The 21,742-nt window shown below is 41.1% G+C and overlaps 1 protein-coding gene across 1 annotated transcript in view; it reads left to right on the top strand.

The window, feature by feature from the left end:
- Nucleotides 1-21,742, top strand: part of PIK3R1 (phosphoinositide-3-kinase regulatory subunit 1) — a 72,519-nt gene that overhangs the window by 28,332 nt on the left and 22,445 nt on the right. The window contains exons 2-3 of the mRNA XM_077773522.1: nt 18,054-18,146; nt 18,587-18,661. Coding sequence (XP_077629648.1) covers nt 18,054-18,146; nt 18,587-18,661 — 168 coding nt within the window. The remainder of the gene's footprint in view (nt 1-18,053; nt 18,147-18,586; nt 18,662-21,742) is intronic.

Genomic DNA, 21,742 nt, shown 5'->3' with positions numbered 1-21,742 from the left:
TGCACAATTCCCGAGAAGTGGTGATTGTTTGGGACTTCATTCTGCAAGTCATGTCACATTAAAATGCTGATAACATCTTTAAAAACCACAAAGACATGGGCTTTGCAGGCGTGATAACCGAGTGCCTTTCTGGTGTGGTTTTTATTCTTTTTTACTGAAGCACCTGGTTGCAAATGAGGAGTAGGGAGGCGGACACAGAATTCATAAGGGCGTGTTCACAGAAATCTTTAAAGTCAGGTATCTGCTTCTTCAAAATAAGATATTGTTCAAAACAAGTTTGATGACCCCAACTAGATGTTTTCCTGTTCTTTAATGAAAACAGCCGAAACTTATTTGTTAACCTGTGTCATTCTCTACCTTGGCCACCACCTCTGCTTTTCTCTTTAACTCCCCCTCTATTTTGAAGGTCAGGGAAAAAAAAAAAAAAAAGGCATGAAAGCATTTTGTTATCTTTTAAGTGCTACAGACATTTCAGGTATTACTTCAACATTTCTCACTTTTATTGTGGTGGTGAGAAGTTGATCGTTGTTGAAGCACAGTGAGTATTGTTGGTGTCCTAAATGATCATCTGGTCTCAGCTTTGCAAAATCTGCCACTGACCACATGTGGCATTTTAATGAACTTAGTGAGACCTATTCTAATGACTCAGAGCACAATACTAAGGAACAGTGCATATGGGTGTATGTCTTCAGAAAAGATTATACCTGGAATTCTACAATTAGAAGAATGTGGCTAGAGACCCTATTAAAATCAACCATATACCTCTGGAATGTCATTCCCATTTCACTGTGATCATTGAGCAAACCCTTCTCTAAGAGGCTGGTTTCTGAGCCTGGGGGAGATCAGAGAGGCCATGAGGCACCGAGCAATCTCACGGATCAGGGAGGAGGATTAGCAAGGGAGCGAGATAATAGAGAAAGAGTATTGCCCAATTGGGAAAAAGTTCAGGAAGGGATAAGGCTCCTGTTTTTCACTTTACCCTAAGTCTGGCTCTGTTGAAGGAGGTTGGTGCATTCACCCAGCCACTTGTAGCATGGTGATCCACCAAGCCAGGGTCAAGATACCCCTTGTACGTGTCTGTGGTAGAGGGCCTCCTCCTCAGGGCATGGCTGCAAGAGGGAGCGACAGACAGTGTGTTTTATGGGGGACTCTTTGCTCACTGCTGTGAGGTATTCCCTGAGGGATGTAGGATGCTGCTTGGGCCACAGTCTGAGGTGGGAGACCCAGAAGTGAGAGCTTCATTACCCAGTCACTTATCTTTACTTCTGGTTATTTTCCCACTTTAGCATTTTGAATTATGCAAGCAAGTATAAAAGAATTTTTAACTCAATGAAATATGGCAGCTGGATGATAGAAGCTGCCTGTTTGTTAGGAGGAACCACAGAATTCCCTCTACCCACAAATTTCATCCCCCCATCCAGCCTACCAAAAAGCCTGCTAAAAGGCATGAAGGAGTGACCCTCATTAACACAGGGCTAACCTTTGGTGATTCTCCAGTGGTCCTTTATGCCTTTGGCTTTCTGTCTGTTGAAAGTCTCCACAGGGAGTCATATTATAGTCATCAGGATGAGGAAAAGATGTGTACTACACTTGAAATGATTCTGTTCTCCTAATAATTTTTCATGTGTCCTGCAAATTGGTGTTCTTTTTCCTCTGTTAAACAGTTCTTGTGGAACAGATTAATTAACGTTTTCAGACATCCAGTGTACGTGGTCTTTTATTTGGGGTTTTGGTTTTTGATTTTTCCAACCCCCTAATATTTTTTTGTTCATCAGTAATCCCTGAATTTTTCGTATACCATATTCAAGTACTGGGTAAGGAAAGGGTTACCACTTCTGGGCATTAAAATCTTGATAATACATTTTTTAAGGGCTTGTATTCATTATTGTTAGCAGAAACACATAATGCAGTTGCTCAATTGTTTTCAGACAGCAAGTTCAATTCATAATATTCATAGAGTACTGGAAAGGATCTTAGAAATGATAACCCAGTCCATACTGCTTATGTCCAAGAAAACTAAGGTCCAGAAAGATTCTACTTAGAGGAGTCCCAACCAACCTTCATGAAAAAACTTGCCTGTGTCAGGCACTCAGCCAAGCACAGAGTGCAGTAATGAGCATCTGTGCCCTAGATGTCTGCTCTTGAGACAACACTGAGGGCAAAGAAACAGATAACATTCGAACACAGGTCACACTACTTCTAAAATGATTGTTCTTTCATTAAACTTTTTTTAAGTTTATTTATTTTGAGAGAGAGAGACAGTGGGGGAGAGAGGCAGAGAGACAGGGGGAAAAATCCCAAGCAGGCTCTATGCTGCCAGTATGGAGCCCAGTGGAGGGTTCGAACCCACCAACCATGAGATCATGACCTGAGCCAGAGTCAGATGCTTAGCTGACTGAGCCAACAGGCGCTCCTATTCTTTTATTTATGTTAGCTAAACTCAGCTAATTAAGAATCTCACATGGGTCATAGTCTATCATAAGTTTCATCCTCAGATTGTTCTCTTGGACCAAGAATTCTTGAACATTTTGGGAGTAATGGACTCCTTTATCCGTGCATTCATGGATCTATTCATTGATCACATCCTCTGTGTGCTGGTACAGTGGGTGTGGGATAAATTCCATGAGTGACTTTCCAAAGCTTACATTCTGTTGGCGATCTGGAGCCCCCCTGTTTAAACACTGGTTTATATCTAAACTTAATCTTTTTTTAGCTGCTTAGTGTAGGTGATGTGGACATACTGTTACAGACCACGTACTTCCTCCTGAGACCCAATTTCCCGTGGTATCATCATCAAGTAGCACATTATACCAAGGTTTGACCTGCATAGTCAAGTGCTAAAACCATTAAAATTGACACCTCAGAAGCCATGTTAACTTGATAAACTCTGTCAAAATGTCAAGTGTCTGATAAGGGCAGACTCTTGTAAACATCTCCTTTGAAATTCAGGTGTGGTGACCCCCACTGCCTTCAGACTCAGGCCTAAAGTCCCGAGGTCTGAGGAGCACGCTGTAAATCTACGTTCTTGTTGCCTTTCCTGAATAATGATATTTGATTCAGTTACCTTTGCATTTTTTATAATGTTATCACATAATCAGAGCTGGCAACTGCTTCCCGCTTCTACCACTTATAAAACATTTTACATTTGGGGAGAACAATAGCGGCTTTGACTTTTTAAAGAAAGAGTTTCTCTTCTGGGGTCCAAAATGGAAGCAGATATTTGAGCTGTGAAACTCTTTTTTTTTTTTTCTTCCATAGAAGCATCAGTTAGGAGCTGGGTTTAAGCTTCACACTCCATTAATTTGGAAAGAGTCAAGTTTTAGGACTGGGAGCAAGTAGCACAGGCACCTGTTGCAAGAGAAACAGTATTTGACAGACGGAACAGGATGTCACTTACCTTGCTCCTACCTTGTCCACAGCCCCATGTCACGCTGCCTTTGAAGCAAGAATTTGAAGCCCGGAATGCACTTTATATGGTTACCAACACAGTCAAGGGATAGTTTCCAAGTTTTTGTAAGAATGGATTCATTAAATTGCGTGTTTCAGGAAGATGGGTGTACTCAAGACCTTGAATTTGAAGATGCTGCACTTTAAAAATAGACCGAGCACCTCCTTCTGCCTCTGCCTCTGCCTCTAGTACTCAATACTCATTTCTACCCCTCCACCCACNTGTTGCAAGAGAAACAGTATTTGACAGACGGAACAGGATGTCACTTACCTTGCTCCTACCTTGTCCACAGCCCCATGTCACGCTGCCTTTGAAGCAAGAATTTGAAGCCCGGAATGCACTTTATATGGTTACCAACACAGTCAAGGGATAGTTTCCAAGTTTTTGTAAGAATGGATTCATTAAATTGCGTGTTTCAGGAAGATGGGTGTACTCAAGACCTTGAATTTGAAGATGCTGCACTTTAAAAATAGACCGAGCACCTCCTTCTGCCTCTAGTACTCAATACTCATTTCTACCCCTCCACCCATTTCACTTTCATTTGTCCGGTAGCTAATACTGGACATGTTAATGATCACTCATCTTACAAATGAAATTATTGAGGATCATACTGTCAAGATGTGAACCTAAGCAGACCTTAGATTGTCTCACTTAATAGCTGGACTGGGGCAGCCTTTCCCCGATAATGGAACCTTTTGTCAGCTGTGGTCAGCAGACTGCCACACACTGAGGAATACTGAAGACTCTGTCTTCTAGAGCGGTGCTGCCCAGTACACATCCACTAGTCACATGCCACAGTCACACTGAGCTATTGAAATGCGGCTAGTCTGAACTGAAATGTGCAAGGAGTGTAAAAGAAGAAGTAAAGAATGCAAAATACCTCATTACTAACCTTTATATTGATTGTATGTTGAAATGATAATAGTTTGAATAAGCAGAGCTAAATAAAAGATTGCATTTTCTCTCGTTTATTTTTTACCAGTAATGTGGCTACTGGAAAACTTTAAATTACAGATATGTCTTATATTTGGGCCCCATCATCACAGAGTTCTAAAAGTCATTCTTTCTCTGAATTTCTGATAAACGGTACTTGGTGACTGTTCCCATAAATTCTTTTGGGCTTCCTTTCATGAATATTTGTATCTTTTCTTTCAAAATGAACAATTGTCTGATAGAGCACAGGACCATGGAAATGGTTGGTATCACCCTGTGGTTTTCAAGGGTTGAGAAGGTTGGTTGTCCCTATGCCTGATAAGTTCTGCCCTCATTTAGTAGGTGTAGATCAGATATGATCAACATCTTGTAGAATGTTCTAGAGTTGGAAGAATATGGTAAAGACAGAAATGGGGCCAATCAAGGAGCCCAAATGGCTCGTCTTGAGCTCTCTCCTTTCCACATCTGTTCTTTACCTAGAGAAGTCATCTTCTATCTTTGTTGTCTGACTCTTAGCAGTCCGAGTTTCCAGGGTAGTGCGCTTGGCTATACCAAAAAAGGATGTAGTCTTTAAGGAAACTATATGCCCTAAAGGAATTCACTGAAAGGACGCTAAGCAACTAAATAAAGATTCCTTAGAAGGGAGCAACCTTTATGTCTCCAGTAGATAACCCCTGTCACTTAAGTCTTGGCTCTGACTGGCAGAGCTCTGTGAGCCTGGACAAATCACTTACCATCTCTGAGCCTCAGTTCCCCTCTGTAAAATGGAAGTAATGGTAGAACTGGCCCCATAATGGGATAATTTCATAAAGGAACTTAGCACAGGACCTGGCACATATTAAGTGCATCATCAGTGTTAGCCATCATTATTAGCACATGGGTAATGAGAGCCTCAAATGTGAAGGGCAGCCCTTGGTGTGTTACTTCCAGTCTTATCTGATTTGGGATTATTTCCTACTACTACATTTTTGAGAGCACATTATTTTCAAGTGACTGAATGCCGCATCCCCTCAGAAGGAAAGGAATAAACTTACAGAGATCTGGGTTTTAGGGAACAGAGCAGTTTCCCATATCATTATTTCTGATTAACCCCTTTACCTGTTTTATCATGGACATTTGCAGTCACTGACTGGCTAGATCATGAGCCCCTTTTGCATGGACCCTCCCTCCTATCTCAAAGAGCCCAGCATGTGTTGGTCAGAAATACCAAAATGTTAAAAGGGGCTGCATTTATAAGCACCTTAATTCGGCAACTCAGGAGAAGGAGTTCCGTAGGACAGAGGTTGAAATGGAAAGAGCATGGCCCCTAGGTGCAGACAGACGTGGGTTGTTGGTGTCTGCACTGCCAGACACTGATCAAGTGATCTTGTTGCAGTCACCTAACCTCTCAGTCTTTCCCACATACGAAGTGAGACTGATGTCCTTCACAAGGCTGTTAGCGTGACTCATGGAAATAAGCTAAGTGACTAGAGCGGTATCTAGGCGAGTAACTGTTCACCCTCCTCTCTCCCTCTTTCCTTCCCTTGGCCTGACTTTTATGTTGCTCTGAATTTCTGAATCTCTATCCCTGTCCCAAATTGTGCTACATAGACACCAAGGGGAAACTGCATTCTTGGATTTGTAGTGGTCTGCACTTTGGAATGCATTTAAGAACACGTAGTAAGTTGTCTTCTGTTAGACCCACATACAAAGAAGTGGAAGAAATGTTTTAGTTCTTTTGAACTCGTTCACACTGACAAAGTCAAAGTTTGTATCTCACTCGAAGAGACTGCTTCAAAAAAATTTCCCCCATCGTGTGTCCGAAATTACAGGTTAAGGTAGCCAGATGAAATCTAATTAAATTTTGACATTTTTCCATTCTTTTAACTTAACTCATTTAATTTATTCCCTTCCCTCCCCTTATTTGAAGTAACTTTTTGCATGAAGTCCAGCCTTCCCCTGGAGTTTTTGCCAGCCATGCAACAACATAACAGCTGAAGTGAGTAGAGTTGTTATTTTTTAAATATTTATTTATTTTTTGAGAGAGAGCAAGCAGAGGAGGAGCAGAGAGAGGCGAACAGCTGTGGGCTCTGCGCAGACAGACTGACAGTAACAAGTCCGATGTGGGGATTGAACTGACAAACTGTAAGATCACCACCTGAGCTGAAGTTGGACACTCAACTGACTGAGCCACCCAGGTGCCCCATGAATAGAGTTATTGTTAAAGTAATTCATGTTGAGATGTAATTCAGTGATTTTATTTTAGCCCAGTGATTACCTCGACTTTTATCTCCAATTGCAGAATTTAAGAACCAGAAGTTGTTTTAGAATTCTTCGGCTAACCCTTACTACTTCACTGACACGCAGCTGAAGGCCCAGAGGTATTAAATGTTTTCCTCCAAGTTCCCACCGTGTTATAGACAGAGCCATCTAGAACTCATGTCTTCACCCATTGCCTGCACAGTAGCGTTTCAACTGTTTTGATGTCATCAAGTAACAAGCCAGCGTAGGACCTAATAGCATTTTTTAAGAAAAAAGTAGTCACAGAAAGGATGCAGTATGTTAGAATACCCTTTCTGGTTTCTTTCATAGGTTACATGAAATGGCCCCAAAAATATTTTATGGACTAACAAATCTGGGACTTTAAAAGGATAATGCAGGGGCGCCTGGGTGGCTCAGTCGGTTAAGCGTCCGACTTCAGCTCAGGTCATGATCTCACCGTTCGTGGGTTCAAGCCCCGCATCGGGCTCTGTGCTGACAGCTCAGAGCCTGGAACCTGTTTCAGATTCTGTGTCTCCCTCTCTCTCTGACCCTCCCCTGCTTACGCTGTCTCTCTCTCTCTCAGAAATAAATAAAACCTTAAAAAAAAAAAAAAAAAACCATAATGCAAAGAGTGACCAACAGGGGGAAACCTAGTACATCCTTTTGGCTTAATTCGCTTAACTTCTAGCCCCTTGTGAAAAAATTACCCAAGCTCCTGTTGAAGCCAGCAAAAAACATCTGTTGTGTTATTTATAGCCCCATTTTCTAAGAAGCATATTCTATAGCAGATGAAAAAGAAGTTGACAGATCATAATTCATAAAGTTACTGAGGCCTGATCTGATAGAACAAAATGTACAAAACTCCCTCCCATGGTTCAGGCCCTATCGCTTCCCTTCCAATGGAAGACAGAAGTGGTGTCCCAGAGAAGCAGAGCACAGGTTGTTACGGAGATTAGGACAGAGATGGCTCTGAGGCCAGAATGCAGAAAGGAACAGCCTGCAGTGGCCGGTGATGGCTGGCCCCTCTGGGACGGCGGTCTGCCAGGGGCACTTTTTCATTAACAGCATCACAGTGACTTCTGTTACAGGCAGCCCACATTTTCCTTACCATGCCCACTGTCCCTGGGAAGTTTTAGCAGTGTGAAATCTACAGACTGTTACAGTCTAGTTTCCATCAAGAACCTCAAGGGTTCATTAAAATTACTGATTGAACAGTTTCATATCTGGGGCTAGCTTAATTTTTAACATCCCTCCTTTTCTTTGAGTGTTTGGCTCTTCGTGTATTTGATGTGGCCCCTTTTTTTCCTCCTGTTTTAAACAATTATAAAATAGGCCCACTCCTCAAATATTACCCATCTACATGTTTGGGGTTGTTTTTTTGTTTTTTTTGGTTTTTTTAGCTTATTTCTGAGAATCTTTGTAGAAAGAGGTCCCATTTCTTTCTGTAATTGATATGTATTTTATATTCTGCTTCTGTTCTGTCTGTAGGGCCTCCTGTATCTCACGGTTTGTGAAACAAGGTAGATGGTTGTGGCAAAAATAAGTCTCTGTAGTATATAGGACTATGTATTGCCCTGGGTTTTTTTCAAAATGTAATGATGTGGTTCACCTGTTACCCAATTGACCCATCTAACATTGTTATCCTTAATAACATGAATTTCCATGAAATTCATCAAAGTCCATGAATTTCCATAGCTGAGAGGTGAATAGTCTCTTGCTCATTTCACCAGTGATCATAGTATATTATGAAATAGGGGAACTTACTAGCCCCCCAGAATTAATCACATTTGAGGCAGTGGAAGTATATTGCTTTATTTTTGTTTAAATTCCAATTGCTCATGAGGCTTGTGTTTACTTTTATCTTAACATTGTTACCAGTTGCTTTATTATAAATGGATAGGTTAGTTTTATGTATCAGTGGTTTTTTAAAATATTTTAAATTGAACAAATCTGTCTAAATAGACATTTTCTTATGCGATTTTTCTGCAGTAGCTGGTAAGGAATTTTCTGTCCAGTATTTTCCATCTCCTTGTTTCTTTTTGCTTTATTTTCTTTTTCTTCCTAATCCTATGGATGGCTCATACATTTCCTTTTCTCCCCCTCAGAGACAAATGTATGTGTATTTGTAAATTATTTCCTGGGCTCTTTATCGTCCATCTGTACCTTGCTGCAAGTGATACATTAGCCAACTATATTTAGCTGAATAAAGCCCATTACATCCTTGGGGAAGAATGTGCTTAGTTTAGACTTATGAGAAAATATTTAATAAATGCTGTCCTCAAAATATTTAGCCTGGCTGAGGGGACTGGCAGGGATTCAATCCTGATAAAGCAGAGGTGATGGCGAGATGCTGGCCCGCTAGCCCAAGCTCCAGCTGAACAGACGCTGCCTCTTGTCACTAAGGGTTGTCACTGTAGTGGTCTTCCCTTGACAAGTGCTCTTCTGTCTTTCTTCTCTTCTCAGGGCTTTGTAAGCCCCAGAATGGAGCCCTGCAGTGTGTCTGACTCAGAAGGCACCTGAGATGCATGGAGTGGTTACTGCTGGCTTTGAAGTCAATCTCTTCTATAAAATCACTCCTTTACCACTTCCTCCTGGCACATCTTTGGCTAAAGTGCTAAATTTTTCTTAGCCTCAGTTTCCTCATCTTTAAAATGGGGACAATTATAATCCTTTACAAGGTTGCACAGATTAAATGAGACGAAGCCCTCAAAGCAGTGAGCACAGTTTCCAAAACTAAGTGTTAAATACATGAGAACCATCAGTAGTAGAAGTAGTAGCAGTCATAGTGCTTATAGTAGTGGTAGCAGGAATATTTCCTATTCCTCTCCTCCTACCAAAATTTAAACAACTGAGTCCACTTGAATGTGGCCAGTTGGGAAAAGCTTTCTTGTGGATGTCAGGGGAACTGGGTACTTACTAGTTCTTGGCCTGAACTTACTGTGGCACCTTGTCAAGTTCTGACCTACACATGTAGCAGTGCACAGAACAGTGGATCCTCTACAGCTCATCTCTCTCTTTTGGTGTCTAATTAGGTATGATAATCAGCTCTCACTAGATTTGATAACTAGACCCTCTGAATCAGTCCTGTCATGTGCCATCATGTGTTTAGATGCTGGGCTCCTGGGATCTGTTGTTAAACCAGCCCTTGAATTCCAGGGCACATTGGCAACAAGTACGAAGGTTAGCTGTTGGGATTCTCTCTCCCACCACAATCTGGGTTTTCTCTCTGGGACTGGTGGGCTCATCCTTGCTGCTCAGAGTGTGTTCTGAGGGCCGGCAACACGGGCCTCACCTGGGAGCTTGTTGGATATGCAGAATCCTGAAGCCCATGCAGATCAGAATCGGGCTTTTAGTATGCTCAGTAAAAATTAAGGAAGCTTGTGCCTTGTGAATATTCCAACACAGAGAAGATATTTACTAAATCCCTGTGGAATTAGTATTTTACACTGATTTTTCTTTCTAGACCTAATGTTTCTTTCCTTCCTTTGGGTACAGTGTATTGATGTTTTTGTCAGCTTGGGCCGCCATGACAAAATACCATAGACTGAGTGGCTTGAACAGCAGACATTTATTTGCTCATCTCAGTCCAGGTGGCTGAACCTCCGAGGTCCAGGGGCCACCACAGATGGGTTCTAGTGAGCATTGTTTCCTGGCTTGTAGATAATTGCCTCTCTTCCCACTCTCTCCTAAGGAGGGAGAGAAAGAGGAAGCATTTTGGAGTCTTAGAAGGACCCTAATTCCATCATGGTGGCCCCACCCTCATGACCTCATTTAAACTTCGTTCTCAAAAGTCACATCTTCAAATACTATCTTAATGATATTTGAGGCTTTATCGTGTGGATGAGGGGAGAGGGTGCACTGTGCAGTTCAGCCCACCCCAACTGATTTCCGCCACCTACATTGAAATGCTTCACAGAAAGTAAGGTGAATTGATGGATCGGTAGGTAATAAAACAGATCTACTTAAATGTTGGTTGTAGAACCTAGGAGGAGGCTGGCTACATGGGCACTTCCTGTACAGTTCTTTCAGCTTTTTGGGATGTTTTCAAATGTCAGAGAAAAAGCCCACCTCTCTTGGTAGTTATTAGAATGGGGTCTGGTGGTTGTTTCCTCTGAGTTCGGTCCAGGCTTTGTGACGAAGCTGGTGCCACCCAGCTAGAGGACTTGGCCTCTGTGGCAGCCCTTCCCTCCTGTGGTACTTTCTCCTCGGCCCTCCAGCAGCCTGCTTCTGCGCATGTAGTGAGGGGCCAACCTAGATCAAGAAGCTTCTTTCAGCTCTCTCATTTCACCAGTAATGTCCATCTTTACAGTTTCTCTTTCACTTCTCCGCTCTCCTGATCAGAGGATCTTTAATTCTGGAGAGATGGGGGCTTCTCAGGTTACATCGGAAGACCCTGCTTTTTTAACATTGTATTTATCTGTTTGACTGTGAAATCTGTTACCGGCCACAAATTGGAGAGAAGTGAGTGCCTCTGGAGGTTCCCCTGGAGCTCCCCTGCCTCCCTCTTGCCACTGAAGGGACTCTCATTGATTTCTCTTTCTGGTGTTAATTTCCTGCATTTGAAAATATTTTATAGTGAGGGAGAAGGTGCTACCTAGCTCATTTTGGGGAAGTGCCGAAACTGGTGTTACCAGGGTAGGTTTACTTGAGCACACCAGCAAGTATTGGGGCTCCTCGCTTGTGAGATCGAGCATCACTTATCTGTGCTTTATGCAGCACCATTCATGATCGCCGTTCCCTTTTAAATTCAGGAGACTCCCAGGAAATTCTGGGTAACTTCTTACAGGTTTCTTCCCTTGACTGGGACTTGTAGACTCTGGGGAAGAAAAACAGGCACAGGCTGAACTTCAGGACACTGCTTACAAGCTTTGTGACCTTGACCAAATGACTTAATTTCTTTAAGGCTCATCTTCCTTGCCTTTTGAGTGGGGATAATAAGGACCATTGCATCTTTGGATGGCTATGAATAAAAAAAATGAATGCCATGTGTTGGTGGGAGTATGGCTCCTAGTTGATATTCAGTAAGATTCAGCAAATGGTCAGGTACCCATTGTGGTGTGGTGTGTGATTTTCTCTTCTTTCCTTCCCTTTTGGAGCTTTTCAGTCACACTTCATGTGAAATCTTTCTTCACCAACAGACCAGAAGACCAACTTCTCTTATAAATCATTAGTCCCAGAACTCCCAGGGACTCCATTATAAATTATTTTCTGGGGGTGCGAAAACAGGAGTTCTTTTCTTCCTCACTTACATTCTGCCCATCATTTTAATTTTTGCTCTACACGATAAATTGTAATCTTTAAAAAAGACTCTAGGGGATAACAATCATATTTCATTAGGTTAGCCTATCAGAGATTAAGTATAATCTTGCATTTCAGTGATCTCTTACCTCTGAGGATTTAGCTAAGGCCATCCAAAGCAAAACTGTAATGTATTTTTAGGTTTACTAAGATCTTTAACTGCTGTGTTTCCTATGCGAGGCTGTGGTGTAGAAATAAAACTAAATGGGCAGAGATCTCAGATCCCTTTCATTTGTTTTTAAGCTGTGGAGCAGAAGGGATCAGGGGGAGAAGATAAAGATATTAAAGACTAGTTAGTTTAGGGTATCTGAAAAGATTTGCAAACTTCCTATTTAAATCTGTTGACAAGTCTTTTAATTCCCCCTGACTAGTTATCTCTGAAAATAATGTAGTTATGGCTAAAGATTTATTTCCACATTGACTCTCTCTTCCTTTTTTCTTTGTCCATCCTTTTTTTCCCCCTCCCTCCTCAAAAAAAGTCCCTATTTTCCCCAAGTCCAGTATCATTCCAACTTCACTTTTCTTTACATTCAGAAAACTGAAGTATAACTCAAATAGAAGAGACCTTATAGGGGAAAAGTGCAACATGTTGAAAATAATGTGATATTTTACATAGGACTTTTGAAAGGCAGAATGCAGTGTCTACCCTATCAAAATACTCTAGTTTGCCACCTTAAAAAAAGTATTGAAAATTCTGTTTCCGTTAATAGTTTCTAGTGTTAAAATTTGCCATTACAATAAAAAATCTTTTAGTAGTGAAAAAAATTACATAAATAATTCTAAATTAATAATGCCTAACCATTAGTTTGTGCTTTCTACATAGTAGGCACTGCACCTACAATGTTTATTTATATTACTCATTTAATCCTTATTACTTTCATAATTATGCCCATTTTACAGATGAAAAAAACTGAGGTTCAAGTTAATTAACATGCCCAAGAATACACTCAGTAAGTGGTGAAGCCAGTGTTAGACCCCAAGTCTCTTTGGCTTTAAACGTGTGCTTTTCATAATCGTACTACTGCTGATTCAACAGGTGCGTTCCAAAGTTGAGGAACCCATATTGATTTTTTTTTTTTTTGCTTTGTTTTAGTTTTTTAGCAGTACTGTCTTAGCCAGCATTTGTTGTGGTTTCGCCAATAGGGCTTAAGACGTTTAAATGTCAGGATATTAACCATCATGGATATAAAGTATGAATGTGCTTATAAAGTTTATTCCAGAAAAGTATTTGTTAGACTTTTGCCTACCAGAATGTACATTTTTCAGTAGAAATAATGAGAGACGTTCTTTCAGACAGAAATAGAGTTTTGACTCAACAACAGTTAATCAGCACACATCTTGATTTAATATTGATCCGCCCCTTGCATATATACTTTCTTTTCTGTGTATTTATATGGCATTTTAAAAGGTAAGTGCCACTTTTTCATGTACTTCCAAGCTACTTCCATCAAGTAATGAAATACTTGGCTTGGGCGGTCTCTGGAGTCCCAGAATTTCAGCTTAAACTTTCCATTCATCCCTGCCAGGCACTGACTCTGAAATATCTTTTTTTATGGAGACTGCCTCCAAAAGGTGCAGCTGTGTGCTGGTTTCATCTTGCACTTTGCAGCGGCGTTGGCACCATTTAACGTGAGGAATGCCACTGTCTCCCACACACCACTCGTGCCCAAGGACTGTTCAGGCCTGTCTGGGTTAGTGGTTTGGGAAGGGTCTGAGTTTGGAGAGGAGGCTCCCTTCTGTTCCATGTGAATGGCTGTCACCAGGGTTAAGGTAGAAAAATAGAACTAATGGAAAATGCAGCATCTGATGTATCACCAAAAATTCTTTCTGTAATCGGGGACACCTAATTCATTGGTATTCGTATCGGTGTTGAGGACTGATTCCTCTTCTGAAATAATATATGTCTTGCTTCACCACTTATAGGCTCATTTGCTGTTCCTTCTTGTCTTCTTTTCTCCTTAAGTAATACTGATTTCTTTTGATGAAAAATGATTCCACTAAGTCAAAAACTTGTGTTGGACCAAAAAATGGTAGGGGAATCTGAATTCACCCAGATTCTTAAGAGTAGATTTGGCTCAGACTTAGCACATGGGCTCCAGCAATTTTCAGAGCCAAAAAGCATTTCTAATTCAGTTATAAAAATTTGTCTGAAAGATGAAACCTAATAAAAATGTATATATAAACTTCATGAGGACCATGCTGTGTCATTTTGCGTTTTGTTTGATAGTCACCGTATATGATCTATATATTGCATTTTTTTTTCTTTTTTACTTCCTTTATGTTTTAGTTTGTTGTATATAATGTGGTGCTTTATTGTGGACCTTTCAAAGAACAACTTGCCAAATTTGACAATGCCTACCAATTGTAGTTTCCTGTTAGAATTTCTTAAAATGGAATGTAATGGAAAAGGAAATAGTGACCTTGTGTACTTAATAATATTAGAGGAATCGTTGATTTTAGGATTGTTGAAATAATTAGTATTTTGCCTTAGAATACGTTTTAGATTTGTGATATTGATTGATCCCCTTACCCATAGGAGAAAATGTGCACTTTAAAGGCTTCTTGGGTAGGGCTACACATTCCCTATGTTTAAATATTTTTAAGGGGAAATGTATTGAATCACAGATATTGTAAGAGAATAGGAAATCCTTGAATTGTTAGTTAAAAGTAAGACCTCTCTTTATAAAATTTATCTTTTAAAACTCCCATTGCAAAGCCTTAATCAGCTGAATCAGTGATTCAGACATTTGAGTAATACAGCTTTTATCAATATTAAAAATTCAGTGGGAAATTCACTAGCCTCCATCATAAGAAGAGTACCTATACTCCCTATAGAACATCTAGCTTTGGTTTTTTTTTTTTTTTGTATTGTGATGTGCTCTTTGAGAAAAGTTCCCAGATTGTTGTAGGTACCCGATGGCTGTCACAGTGCTTTTCAAAAACTTGAAGTAACAGGTTATGAGTGAAACATATGGTATTTTGTAGCTCAGGATACTGAAGGCAAACTACCTTTTCTTTCTTGCTTTCTTTTTTCTTTCTTTTCTTTTCTTTTCTTTTCTTTCTTTTTTTTTTTGCCAAAGAAACCTTGAAAGAAGTAAAGAAAGAAGGTTTTTCCTTTTTTTCTTTTCTTTCTTTTTTTTTTTGCCAAAGAAACCTTGAAAGAACTAAAGAAAGAAGGTTTTTCCTTTCTTTCCTTTTTTCTTCTTCTTCAAGCCAGAGTGAACAAATAGAGAGATGGAAACCCTTTTATATGTAGTATTTGCCAACCCAGGAATCTAACAACTGCTGGTGCATATTTGAATCGCAATTAGGTGAAATCTTTAATTATCAGCTAATTTAACTTTCAGATTTGCCTGCAGAAATGATTGTGTTGATAAGATTCTGGAGGGAGATAAACCTTTATTAAGTAACTCCGTTTTCAGGTGCCAGCTTTAAAGAATTTTTTTTTAAATTAAAAAAGACCTAAGTAATTTATGAGGGCAGGGACAGAGCCGGACGACTATTGCATGGCTATGTGGGATTGTGTATTTACTAGTTAATCTTTAGCTTTTTGCATCTTGGCTGTGTGCTACTTAGTGAGAGCTAGAAGTTTGAGAAGGCTAAGGAGAGACGCTACAGTGAATTCTTGCTGATGGTTCTCTCCACCATTTCTAACCTTAGGTTTTTCTCTGTTGCATATGCTGATGGGATGATATATATCACTTGGTTTAGCATAGGAGGCATTTATGGGGGCGGCGTTTTTGCGAGCTGATGTTTTTCTGAGGCAAAAGGAAGTAGTTTATAGTTTATCAAAGAAGATGAAATGGTATGCTTTTTCATTTTACAGCATATCCTTTTTTATTTTACAGTGCTTTTGATGAAAAAGACCACATGACCCTTTCAAGACATTTGTATTCTTGCCTCTCAGATACACTGAGATTTTAACATTTAGAGATTTGGGGGATTTCATTGCTGGGTTTTTTTTAAGGAATTGCTCACATGAATTTGCTTATCATAGTAGAATGTCCTAAAATTTAGTAGTAATCCAAACTAGATTAGTAGCTTCATTCCTGGATTTTCTGATTCTGGGGGTTTATGGTCGTACCTGGGAATCTGTCTTCTTAGCAGGTTCTCCACGTGATGGAGAGGCTCAGGTAGGGAACACAGGAGAGATGAAGTTCCCACTCAGCTCTGTGCCTAGTAACTAACTGCCTAGAGGGTCAGTGGCATGTCTCTCCTGCCTTTGTGAAGTCCATAACATGTTTAAGCGACGTTGCAGTAAGATAGAGTCACCTAAGAAGTTGTGATAGACTTTTCGTGCCCTGAGTACAGATGTCACTTAGCCCTATGCCCGGAAGCTCTGTCCCCAGGGATGGCTTTATGGTGGTGTCTTAGTAGCACAAAGCCAATTCAAGAGTCTTTCATTTGCTCTTGACATATATGCCCTTGGCTCAGGACATATAGGGCCAAGTTCTCTAATAGGGTGGCCACTAGCCCATAGAGCTGTTTCAGTTTAAATCAATTAAATTTTTGTTTGTTTGTTTCTTCAGCTACAGTGGCTCCATTTTAAGTGCTCACTAGCCACATGTAACTGCTTGGCTAGTCACTGCTTTTTTGGGTAGCACAGCTAATAGAACATTTCCATCTTTCACAGAAAGTTCTACTGGACAGTGCTGCTGTGGGATTTTCTTCCATTGTTTAGCTCCTCTCCTTTTATCCTGGGTACTTAAATGGCCAGTAGAGTTTAGTAGAAAGATTGCATGTGTCTGTCACAGGGCATATGGCAGTCTAAAAGGCTCCTGCACTGCTGGGTTTAGGGTATGTAACATGACATAAATTATACTTCCCTCTCTGAGTTCAGCATTGAATATAATTTTTACCTGACTTACATGTTGTGAATTTCTTGTTCTAAGATTATTCTTAGCATTAGAAAGATGGGCTTCATTAGAAATTTGCTTAACATAATAAATGGCTTATAATAATCATACCACTAAAATCTCACTGAAACAAAATTATAAGTATTTAATCTTTCTTAAGGGTTTTAAACGATTTATTCCTAGATAAGAGGGCACAGTGATGCACCGTAAGTGTCTAAAAAGTTACATGTTGCAGGCTAATAGAAAGGTTGCACCTTTAAGTATTTTTACATAGACTATCATTTACGTGTATTTTGCAGTTTGAGAAAAATAAGGTGAATATGTTTAGCTCCCTCTTCTGGTATATTATGAGATGAATATTTTTACTTAAAATGATTTTCTGTAGCTTTGGAGTGAGAATACAGTTATTAATGTAATGTTGAAGGCCATTATTTGTGTGTTAATCCAGTTAGTTTCTTCTTGTGTCACTACGATTTGTAAAATACGTAAATAAAGCGCGGAAAAACCGTTTGTGACAGCATCACATTTTTTAAGATGCTAACTGACCAAAATATAGCAAAGCAAGGCTTTGGTAGCGGGTGCACACACAGGGGCTTAATTGGAATGTCATGTGGCCAGTGATCATCTGCAAGTGCCCTGTGTCTAAATATTTTAAAGTTCTAAATTATGGTAATGAACTGTTGAGTCAAATCCGGTCCATCCTTCTGCCTGGACAGTTACTGCTTCATCATGACCCGGCGGCCATTTCCTGGGTTTCAAGTTCTGCCTCGGAGCGTGGTGATCTGGGGAGAGCTGACCACTCTCCCAGCCTGGTTTTGCCGTGCACGGAGGGGGCTCTGGGACAATCAAATTCCATCCTACCCTGAGTCACACCCACCCAGCCCCCAGCCCCAGCCCATGTACCTCAGGCACAGCAGCACACCCCGGCAGAGAGGTCTGCCCTGGGGAGGAGGGACCTGGGGAAGAGGCCTGGAGAGGCTAATTGGGCAGGGCCTTCCCAGATTCTAGCTGAGTATTCCAGAGTGTGTCCCAGGAGAGAAGTAGGCCTGCCCTCTGGGCCCCCAAAACTCCAGGAAGAGACTGCTGGAAGAGGCCCAGAGAGAGGAGCCCTCTGAGGTGCAGGGCTCAGCACAGGGCGCCATCTTGCTCAGGCCCGAGTTTGCTGGTGTCAGGTGGAACTAAACTGTTCTGTGTTTAAGTGTTCTTCATTGTCCTCTAAGGCATCTGATTACCCCCAACTAAACATAATGTAATTGTCGGATTCTGTTCATTCACAGCTTTGGCTCTGCCGGATCTTGCTGAGCAGTTTGCCCCTCCTGACATTGCTCCACCCCTTCTTGTGAAGCTCGTGGAAGCCATTGAAAAGAAAGGTAATTGGCTGGTAGAGGGAACCCGTTAGTTTGTTTTGTCCTTATTTCGTGGGTATCGCAATTTATATTTGTCAGTTGGGCACTCACTAAATAAACTTCTTGCCACTTGTCCTAGACACATAAGCTCTTTGTTGCCGTGTCCTGGGGAAACAGCCTTGGTCTGATTCCTGACTCCATATTAACATGTAGTTACTGTATGGAAACTATTAAATTCTCCGTAATTTAATAAATATAATTAACTTGCTCCTTAGTGGCCAGACGACTTCGCCAAAAGTATTGACATGCCAGCTACGATTAATAGTAGGAGTTAACTTCCAAGAATATTTGGTACACACATCTAGAATAGATAGGGGCTGGAAACTGGAATGTCGTTCTGGCAGCGGGCCCACAGGTTCTCCAGAGAGCTGTGTTTTGCATGCTCAGTCTGTTTTGTGTCTTAGGTCTGGAATGTTCAACTTTATACAGAACACAGAGCTCCAGCAACCTGGCAGAATTACGACAGCTTCTTGATTGTGGTGAGTGTCATGGAGCTAGAAAGACAAATGGGAGACACGGTTTCTTACCTTTCAGTTTCAGGTAAAGCGCACAACACTTGAACTTGATCATACAGCTTTCTGAGTTTGAAGGAAGCTCAGAAATCACACACAGTTCCCTCTGCCCTATTATGGTAACAACACAAACCAGCGCTGACCTTTGATGTTTGTCTCCTGAGTTGGGGTGTGTGTGCCTGCTGTAGGCATGTTGGCTCTCCTCACAGCCAAGAGCCTCTGGGTCGTGCAGGAGTTGCAGAAGAGAGGAACACCCTCTTGGGATTTCTCTGGCTCTGTGTATCGACCATCTTTCTCCGACTGTGCAGTTGGCTACATCTGATTCATCTGGATCAGCTTAAAAAATATTTATAAGCCTATGTCATTTAACAAATGTCTCTTCTGACCTTTTCCATTTTCCCCCCCCCCCCCCCCTTTTTGGCCCTCCTTCCTTCCTTCCAAATGCTTATTTGCTTTTTCATGCCATGTTTATATTAAGTAACATCATGATAGTGTTATATTCAGTGGTATGCTGGTAAACCCAATGCTCAGGCAGGTAGGGGAACCCTGGTTTGTAGTAGTTGCCCATTTCTGTGGTGTAAATATGCCCACTGCGGTCAGTTTCAGGCTGCCAACATGTTATCACTAAACTCCAACTTGGAAAGAATTGAGCACAGTTGGCGATGAGCAAGCCAGCTCCCACACACCATTGGTTAAAGGACATCAATTAATTCAACCAAGTGGTGGCTTTACTCTTTGTTCCCCCTCTCCTTTGCCAAACAGAATAAAACTATAAATGTGAATAAATTCACTTGGCGATCATCCTGGCAAGTCATCTTCTCTATCATTTGTAGAATCTCTCCAATCCTTCATCCCCTCTCCAAATTTTTTTTAGAAAAGTAATTTTCTGCCTCACATTATTTCACTGAATTCGGATTTAGGAAACCAAAGGAAGGAAACCCAGTTGGGGAGGAAGCTCTTTGAGACATACACTTGTGCAAAGCATGTAGTCCATGAAAAACTCTGAAGGTGAGACAGCTTTAAAATGAGGCAGCTCATCAAAGTTTCTAGAAGAGATGTTTCTGGGAAAGAAGGAGATTCTATCTCTGTCAGTAAATAGTTTCACTTGAAATGCACCACCCAGACGTTTGAAGTTTGAAAATTTTTTTGAACTTTCATTTTTATTTCGTGCATGGAAACCAGTGTCACGCACATGCAAGGCATGTCCCTTGACAGCTGCATCTCCTGCCTCACTCCCCAGACTGGGTCGGTACGAGCTGACCGGCAAAAAGCTCTAGGTGAAAGACGTACCTTTATTTCTTACAGCTTGACCAGAGTGGTAAAGAAACAGTGAATTTTTGTCCTTAGCCAGTTGAAGTTGAGATGCATGTTTTGGTCAGAAAATTGGTCAAACTGAACAACAGTCACAGGAAATGTTTAGACATCAGAGACCGATGCAATGAGAGTTATTTGAGAAATAGTGGTTAAGCTTTTCAATGTGATTGAAGGCAGATGATGCAGGTTAGGTCAAGAAAACAAATCTTCACCTCCCCTCCCGAGATGGAATACCTAACCAAAATTACGTCAACAGTATGTTTTGACAGGCAGCTTTCCTGCCACACTTGAGACCAGGTCACACAGGTAGAAAACTGGTTTCGTTTGGATTCTGTTTGATAAAAGTGAATTTTGTGAGAAGAGAAAGGGTAAACATTATCTAAATTTAGGGAGTGGATCTTCCAGAACTTTTTATAGCTTAAGGATTTTTCAGTCCATAAGAATATTGTAATACCTTGGAGGAAGCGCAGAGGTAAGTCACACTAAAGAGAGAGAGAGAAAAGAATTCATGGCTTTTAACCAAACTTTGCGAATTACCAGAATCTGAAAAGGAAGGATGTGAAGGATAACGGCCTGCTTTTATTAGCACCTCCTAAATCATTTTATTTCATCTACATATTACCCTTATGATATTAGTTACTGCTGATGGCAAAGCTCTGACCTGCACCCAAATTGTTCCAACTCAAAAGTCCATACTGTTTTTTTTTTCCTACTGTATTGACCTACAGCGAATTGTTCCTTTGTTGTTCTCATTTGAATTTTCTCATTGTTTTGGTTTCTCTTAACCGGAAGCAGGTCTTTTCTTTTCTTTTTTTAATATTTTATCTTTGAGAGAGAGTATGTGCCCTCAAGCTGGGGAGGGGGAGAGACAGAGAGACGGAGACAGTATCTAAAGCAGGCTCTGTGCCGACAGCAGAGAACAGAGAACGGTGGGGCTGGAACTCAGGAACTGGAACTCAGTTTAATGCTGAATGGACTGAACCACCCAAGCAGGCACCCCACCCTGAAGCATGCCTTTTCTTTAAAAGTTCTCATCACAGTGGCACCTGGGTGGCTCAGTCCGTTTAAGCATCCGACTTTGGCTCAGGTCACGATCTCACATTTCGTGGGTTCAAGCCCCATGTGGGGCTCTGTGCCACCAGCTCGGAGCCTGGAGCCTGCTTTCTGTGTCTCCCTCTCTCTCTGCCCTTCCCCCACTCACACTCTGTTTCTCTCTTTTCCTCAAAAATAAATATACGTTAAAAAAATTTTTTTTAATAATAAAAGTTCTCATCACAAGAAAAGTCCTGTACCTTTGGTGATGGATGTTAATTAGATTTACTGTGGCTGATGATTTTGTAACATAAACATCAAATCATTATGTTGTTATAATGACATGCACGGTTATATGTTAATTATATATCACTTAAAAAAAAAATCAGGCTCCTTTAGCCCCACCACACCTGTCCACTACTCACTAGATGCCAGTAGCATCGTTCCCAAGTTGTAACGATCAAAAATGTCTCCAGACGTTGCGAGATATGTCTTGGGAATTGGGTTCGGGCAGCAATTGAAAACCTCCCTGAGAACTGCTGCTCCCTTAGGTAGAGATGAGCTGGGAAGAGGACTCCATTCCAGTGGGAGGAAGGCTGAAATGCTAGAGAGCCTACCAGTTACCTTCCTGAGCAGACTCCGTGAAAAATGGGGCAGAAGAGGGATACCAACCCCTCCATCCCAGACCCATAGATTGTGTAG

Source organism: Crocuta crocuta, unplaced genomic scaffold (assembly GCF_008692635.1).
Source record: "Crocuta crocuta isolate KB4526 unplaced genomic scaffold, BGI_CrCroc_1.0 scaffold383, whole genome shotgun sequence".
Lineage (NCBI taxonomy): Eukaryota > Metazoa > Chordata > Mammalia > Carnivora > Hyaenidae > Crocuta > Crocuta crocuta.
This window is presented reverse-complemented; position numbering and strand designations above follow the sequence as displayed.